Source organism: Octopus sinensis, unplaced genomic scaffold, assembly GCF_006345805.1.
Source record: "Octopus sinensis unplaced genomic scaffold, ASM634580v1 Contig02586, whole genome shotgun sequence".
NCBI lineage: Eukaryota > Metazoa > Mollusca > Cephalopoda > Octopoda > Octopodidae > Octopus > Octopus sinensis.
The window spans coordinates 163,541-171,600 of NW_021825821.1; the positions used below are offsets into that span (position 1 = coordinate 163,541).

At 34.2% G+C, this 8,060-nt stretch overlaps 1 protein-coding gene and 1 non-coding gene across 2 annotated transcripts; both read left to right on the forward strand.

Moving 5' to 3' along the window:
* The first annotated feature begins 3,627 nt into the window (after positions 1–3,627).
* LOC115227313 lies at positions 3,628–3,746 on the forward strand. Its single transcript, XR_003883104.1, has one exon. It is a non-coding gene; the product is annotated as a 5S ribosomal RNA (ribosomal RNA).
* A 659-nt stretch (positions 3,747–4,405) lies between these two features.
* LOC115227286 lies at positions 4,406–7,180 on the forward strand. Its single transcript, XM_029798166.1, has one exon. The coding sequence runs from the start codon at positions 4,406–4,408 to the stop codon at positions 7,178–7,180; it is 2,775 nt and encodes a 924-aa protein (XP_029654026.1).
* The last annotated feature ends 880 nt before the right edge of the window (positions 7,181–8,060 follow it).

Here is an 8,060-nt window from a genome sequence, read left to right on the forward strand (position 1 = left end):
AAAAGTAGATATAAATCCGCATGCGTATCGTTTCAAAATTAGAAACTTATAAGAATTTAAATATTTGCAATTTGAGATTTAATTCATTCATATGGCCTGTAATGTCCACGCAAAAAGCCAATCTACAAAGCCATTCTGTGTCTGACAAAAGTGGTTCTTTTCGGTTTTTCTTTGTGAGAAACAAATCTATTTCCTTTCTTATTTGAAAAATCGTAAAAGAATTTTCCCGCAACTTAACCATCGAATTTCCGTATAATAAGGTAAGTCTGTAAATTCGCAGTCACATTCTTTAAGAAATTCACGAAACTCACGATGGTTAAGTCCATGAGATCGAACAAAATTGACCATAGAAATAAGGGGCTTTAAAACGCAAGACATGTCGACATATTTCCCACATTTTCATTAAATTTTCTTTTGAACATTATTTGTTGAGATAATAAAATTCGACGCAGTGATTCAAATTTTTCTAAACGGACATCACCTGTTAACTGTGAATATGTTTGTCCATGTTTGGTTTCATAGTGACGTCGAATATTGTATTCTTTCATAACTGCAATTTTATCATTGCATATGACACACACATGATTTTTATTGAATTCGATGAAAAAGTATTTAAGGTTCCATTCGTTGTTAAACAAACGGCACTCAGTGTCAATTTTTCATTTAGTTTTACATAAAATATTCATGTTTAGACTCTAAATATATTAATAGTTTAAGAATTTTAAATAAATGGATAGTTATAAGAGTTATAAAGTTAACCGATAATTACAACGCGAACAACAAAGCAAAAAAAGCAAAAGTATATTTATTTAATTTAATTACGTATTTGATATATTCAAAAAATGTCGTGAGTATCCATCTACACTTATGCAAAATCCATGGAATAAAAAACCTAAAGAACTTATTTTTCTCCGTCAGTGGAGGAAAACGATCTTGTTAAAATAAGAGTGGACACAACTTTCAAGACCAACTCAGAAATAAAAAACAACAAACCGGACATAGTCGTCCTAGACAAGACACGGAACTTGATAGCTCTAATCGAAGTTGGAATAATGTCGCAGACTTCAGAATGAACTCTCCTTAAATGAAGGGGTAAAACCCCTAGCACTGTACGGATCATACCCTAAGGTTATTTTTAATTGCATAATCTTTTCCTAGTCGATAATTCTCTATTCGCACAGTGATTCAGGTAAGCAAGCCCGCCTCTTTTCTTTCGAGGTACTGTCAGGCACTGGCGGTGTTGTCGACACACTTATTTGGTGATAAATCTCTTATTATTTTGTCCAATTCAAGTGTTCTTTCGCACGATTTGACTTTGTTTCTATAATAAACAATCATGCTCTCAAGGGTTTTTTTTGCGTTCTCTCACTAATGTTAACCGAACGTGCATGCTGTAGAAATTTTCAAGTTACCAGTCTATCACATGTTGATAAAATAGGTGTTATTTTCACTCTCGCATGATAAATTAATTCCAGCTCTTTGGGTAAAAAGTCATATTTTCTAATTTTTTCGAATCTCTGTTTGTTGTAAATTTTGGGAATATGTTATTCCAACTTCAACAAACAAAATTTAAATTCTTTAATTTCGAAAACAAACAAATCGGGTTTGTTATGTTCCAAAACGATGTCAGTCTTTATAAATGTGTTCACCCTGAGTTAACCTTCGAATTCGCCGAAACAGATTCAAATGAAGTTTTTTGAGTTTTCTCTTATTCTTGAGTCCAAATTCTTGACAAAAATAAAAGTGTATGCATCTCACTACTTCATCATGCCTCCTGTGATAACATCTTTTCACATCTAGTAACATAGTGGTCGACGGTCTTCTTCCATCTCATGCAGTGGGAACACGTTGAGTTATGTTCTTCAAAAAATTAATTTCTATCTTGCACAAGAAAGAATAAGCCTTTAGTCGGCAAGGAGTTATTGCCTTTGGCTAGCCAGTGACTGGAGTTTTTAACATTCACAAAATCCTCCTTAGCAATTTTTTATAGAATGAAATGAAAAATTTTTTATAAAATCTGGTTTATTAGATACTTTTTGGGGCACCGAACACAATTTTTTTATTAACTACAACTGATTCTTCAAGTAGATATTTGTGCTTCAAGTATTCTTCAATAATGCCCAGATGAGTTCTTCCAACATTTCTGTTTGAAAAATCGATATTCTAATAAAATTAAAATTCGACTATAAGTATTTTTACCAGGAAAGCAAATTTTAATATTATAACACGTTGCATGCTTTACGATTGGATTTGGACATCTGGAAAGCACATATGGCAGAATTCTTAATGCAATCAAAATGTAAGTGAATTGACAATTTCGGACCTGATGAAAATCCAACATGAATATTTGTGAAAAAAATCAAAAAGAAGCCCTTGGACTCTATTTTGTTCCAATGTCTAAAGAATACTGAAGTTGATGTTAATGAGGCTAATTGCTAATTTCCGAGGATTGAAGCAAGCCTGTGTCTGCTGCAAGACCGAAACTTGTTTTCAATAAAAGAGAACATAAATGTAGCCACTCCCACTCATCCAAAAAAACCGTTGACCACCTTACCACCGGATGTGGGCGAATGCTTAACGGTTCATATCTCAGACGCCATCCAGTTTGTTTTGATAATCGAGGAGTAAAGGGTGATGCTCACAACAAAATCTTGCGAGTACGACCCGATTTTTGCGGCTGAGATCCTTTTCAGCTGAGTTTATTTTTTCAGAGTGGGGATTGTTGATGATATTGTTTGTGGTTAGTGGTTCAAAGATGATTTTTTGTTATTTTATTTCAGATGGTTTTTTGTTGGAGAATGAGTTTAAGATGCGGCAGTAGTTGAGTGATAACTGTTTCCAAAAACGATTAGAACAGGTATTATCAAAGAGATTGATATCTGCAAACTATCCAACACGAACATACACAAGAACCTTACCTGAAATGGGAGCGCGGATCATTGAGCGTTTAATATTTACTTCAGCTTTATGAATTTCTATGGATGGATTCTATGAATAGAAATGACATGAGGTCTGGAGGTACAAGAGGATGTTTGCTCTTCAATATGCTGATTAAATTTTTGGGCAATGTGAGTACGCAGCCATGTCCTAAGAGGAATCGAATGGCTGTTAGATTCAGTGAAAACAATGCAACTTGATCTTGTTTCAATCAAGATTATAGAATTAATACTCCTATCCGAAAAAGATATGCATTACACATTTAGTATTCAAGGAACGTGATTGGAAGGTTCCACAGTATACCTAGTATTGAGTATCCGTTTTATCTATCTATGGAGTTTCGGAAAGCAAATGATCCTTAAATGCATGTGTCATGTGAATTGGAACGAACAGACAAACGTCAAATAGGCTATGTACCTTTAAAGAAATATGTGCTGAAAACCTCGATGCTCCTAAATCAATAATTAGTTTTAATTAAGTAAATATTAAATGTTTAAATGAAATAAAGAAAGTCGTAGAAGTAAATAAGAGTATGTTTTCTAAGAGAAAGAATAATTCAGGCCGAATTTCGCTCAACAATTTTTGTTTAGAGTAGTGTACCGTAAAACCAATAAATTCTTTTTGAAGATGGTGCCTGACAAGTACAGAGCAACGTATATTGATTCATGCCATATTTTAAGGACAAATAAAATGTACGATCATACTTACTCGTAAATACCCGTTCCCATCCGAACACGGAAGTTAAGCGATTACAGGCTGTTTAAGTACTTGGCTGGGTGACCGCCTGGGAACTAACAGTGTCGTACATTACTGTTTTTGTCGATATTAGTTATTTTCTCATGATGGCAAAATGAGGTTAAACATTTAGTTAGAGGATTAAGATATCAGGATTTAGGCCCCACTACGTCACAGATTCCCCTTTACACTTGGCCAAAAATGTTGATGCAGTTTTTCTAGAGATCAATTTCGATACCACTCTTTGCCATCTGAACTCTAGCTGTATATTTTTTACCTAGAACGTCGTTCTCAAAAATAACTAGCCTCTCACTTTCGGGTAGTGATTGTTGAGATTTTTAATCAAAATTAAAATAGATAGATAAAGAATATATTTTTCATTCAAAGTTTGTTTAAAGTTTGCATGAACACATATTTTAAAGATCAAAGATAAAAACGACAGTACTATCTTTTCCAATGTCAGAAGAAAATCCTTTAAAAAGTATTATTTTTATGTGCCAATTATAAATTTAAGTTTTTCTTTATGTTGATTTAAATTAGTTTTTGTTTATTTATTTAATTATTTTAAAAAGTTCTGGTCCCCCTACCCATCCGGCCAAGTAGCCATTTTTTGTAACTCGATATCTGATAAAAATAACAGTTTTAATTTGTATTACTTAAAATTGTTGAAAGTACATCTGAAAAAATTGAAACATTAAAAACAAATATGTCTATGGTAAATAATTTTCCTAATATGACTGCAAAAAGTACGGAGTGGAAAAAAACCCTTGATGTCTTATGTTCATATGGCTATAAAAAGTCAAAAAAAGGAGAGTTTGCTAGAATCTCAATTTTAATTTCCGACAAAATAAAGATCCTGGAAAAGAAATTACGTACTCATGAATCCAGGAAGTTATTTGGAAGGGATAATTATTGTTTCGAGTTGAATCGAAGAGCCTTTTATAGAAGAGTGAATGGGACTAACATAGCTAGTGAATATGGGTTTGGTAATGATGAATGTTTAAAGTTCTGGAATGGTATTTGGGATCAGAAACCACTTCCAGATACTCAAATTAGCATCACTAAACGGATTACTGGAGCTGAGATGTACCCAGCAGTATTTGATGAGGAATATATTTTGGAAACTGTTAAACAACTACCTAATTGGAGAGCCTGTGGGTGTGACGGAGTTTATAATTTTTTCATCAAGAAATTTGATGCATTGCATGAGCATTTGCATAAGGTGATTGTGGATGTCATTAATGGAAAATGTATTCCAGGGGATTGGTTTTATACTGGGATTACCTATCTTTTACCTAAAAAGGAATTTTGTGAGACGCCCAAAGATTTACGACCAATTACATGCATGCCGAACTTATACAAACTGATAACAAAATGTGTCAATAAGAAACTCAGTGATTTTGTTGACACGTTCCAAATAATCTCAGATAACCAACTAGGAACGAGAAAAATGTGTCAGGGTGCTAAAGAACAAGCCCTAATAAATCAGTGTATTAACCAAGAATATGACAACTCTTTATATTCAGCATGGATAGACGTCCAAAAAGCGTTTGATTCAGTAAGCCATGAATTTCTATTTAAAATTCTGGAGTGCTGTGGACTTCCTTGTTGGATTATTAGTTTTATTCGTACTTTGGTTACAAAATGGCAAATTAAACTGAATTTTAATAGAAATGAAATTGGAACAGTTAAAATATCAAGAGGAATTCTGCAAGGGGACTCTTTGTCTCCACAGCTATTTGTTTTGGTGATGGATCCTTTGAGTAGGATATTAACTGGAAAATACCCAACAGTGCATATTAGCCAGTCTAGTCCATTGATGATTACCTATGTCACTAATCATTTGCTTTTTATGGACGATCTAAAAATATTTGCCAAGGAAGAGGCCACGATTATTAAGATGATGCATGATATTGAATTATTTTTTGAATCAGCAGGACTCAATAAAAACATTGAAAAGTCGGCTACTAATGTTGAATGTTTATCAAAGGAAGCAAAATATTTGGATGGAACTGAAGGTTATCGATACCTTGGAGTGTTGGAGGATAAATGGAGTAATACTCTAAAACAGGAAATTTTAGAAAAGATTTCCGATGAAGTTAAAAAAAGAATTAAGGGTTTGGCAAGCACAAAACTGAATGCAGTAAATATGTTCAAAGCAATTAACGAATCCGCACTATCACTTTACAATTATTATATTGGACTAATCAACATTGAACCACATGAGTTTGAGGATATTGATGTTGATGTTCGGCGTATTCTTTATGAGACAAAACTTCATTTAAAGCCTGCAAATAAAGAGAGGCTATATTTACCAAGAGATAAACTTGGAAGAGGGCTCACTTCAATCGTGTTTAGAAGTGAATGCATGTTGTTTCAATTCCTTTATGATTTGGAAAGAAAATCTAATGTGTGTCTGAGAAAAGCTGGAATTCTGCGGGCTGTCAATTCAAAGAAAACACATATGGCCACGATCGCGGGATTCCTAACCCAGAAGTATAACTTGGATGATAATTCCTCTGACATGGATGTACGGAAACTTAAAAATGCTCAAATTGAATGGTTATTGACGAAAATTAACAGTAAATCTCTTCATTCTATGTTATTCAAATGTTTAAAAGACTTGAATGTTGATACTGCATCATCGTCGGGCTGGCTTGCAAAAGGGAATAATAGTCCAAGAGCCGAAGCATTGTATTGCCTTTTACAGGACCGAAACTTGTTCTTTGAGGAAAAAGGATCAAATTGCAGTCATTGTAAATCTGCCAAAAAAACAGTCGATCATTTGGCAACGAGATGCAATAGAATGTTAAATAGTGATTATATACGCCGTCACAATGAGGTGGTGAGATGTCTCCATTTAAATCTGTGTCGTAAATATGGAATCACATATTTAAAGAAACTGAAGACTCACTCAGTCCAATCAATAGTAACAACTGAGAATGTTGAAATCAGAGTCGATACGACGCTGATGACAGACATCAAAGTACAACATAACAAGCCGGACATATTTGTTTTCGATAAAAGAACAAGGGAGATTACTTTAGTAGAGGTCGGAATCACTTCTCAGGAGATGCTGAAGGTGGTTGAGGTTGAAAAACTTCATAAATACGACCTCCTCGCTGGAGAGTTGTCCCAAATATACAAAGCGAAAGTTAAAATTGTCCCTATTGTTATGACTTGGGAGGGAATTGTGAGTAAATTCTACAAATCATATATGGATTTTTTAGGTGTGGATACTATTCCGAGGGCATATATTCAATCTATTGTACTAAAGAAAACTCTTGAAAGCATGTTAGTGGAGCACCGACATGGGATGAACTTTCAAGAGAGTAATGTTAGTGAAGTCATTCATTTTCTACAACGAAAATCTCTACAACAATTTGAGGACGACGAAATCGTGCCCATGGAACAACAATCCTGGAGTGAGGATCAGATTGGTGATGGTCGACAAGAGATTGCAGTTAGAGAGCTAAGGAATGGCTCAAAAAGAAAAAGAATGAATTAATACGTCAAATCAATATTAAATAGATCCGAATTAACATTTATTAAATAAAATTTTACTTAAAATTATTTTTAATAAACATATTTCTATTCTTAGGGGATCCAGGTACCTTCAATATGTGGAGGAATTTTGTAGGGAAGTAACAAATAAAATTTATGATTACTTTATTGACCAAGACTCTATCTTAATGATACTCTTATCACTAGTAAAAACTCTATTTGATGTATTTACTTTGTGGATTCTCAAGTTGCCTTCGTGGTTTATCCAATTTGTTGCAACTGTGATAAACAGGTGGAATGTGCATCTGTAACATTTCGCATACTTAATGGGATTAACACCAAACTAAGTGGAATCAATAGATAACTAAATAGGATTAAAACCAGAAAATTCTTTGTTCAAAATTTAATGTCAACTATTTTTAGGTAGCAGAATGGCTGAGAACTCGTCGCTAAATGTCTTGATTCCGAGTTCTATTCCCAGAAGCTGCCTGTGCCGGAAGCTACTCCGAATGGGAAGTTGAGTTTCGTAGTCTTATTCACCTGCACCGCAATAAAAAGAAACTATAAGACAATAATAACTAATGGATTTCCTACTTCGGAATTAATTAAAAATGGGACGCGACATGCTCTGACACATTTTATCCGAACAACCTGATCTCGTCATTTGCCGAGCCTGGATCGGCGGCCAAACTCGCGGAGTTCAGAAAATTGAGAAAATACTCGTCTCTGGCCAGAAATCATATTTTTGAGCCAATAGACATCGCGGGTAATCGGTTCGGAAACACTTTCTTTCCTTCGTCGCTTTGGGACGAAGATCGCCAAGAAAAGCAAAAACCCCAACGAGACTCGTCATCTTCTCCATCCAAATTTTTGTTTAATTTCGT

Excerpts from the sequence above, each read along its gene's own strand:
- LOC115227286 (XM_029798166.1), top strand. The coding sequence starts at position 4,406 with ATGACTGCAAAAAGTACGGAGTGGAAAAAAACCCTTGATGTCTTATGT.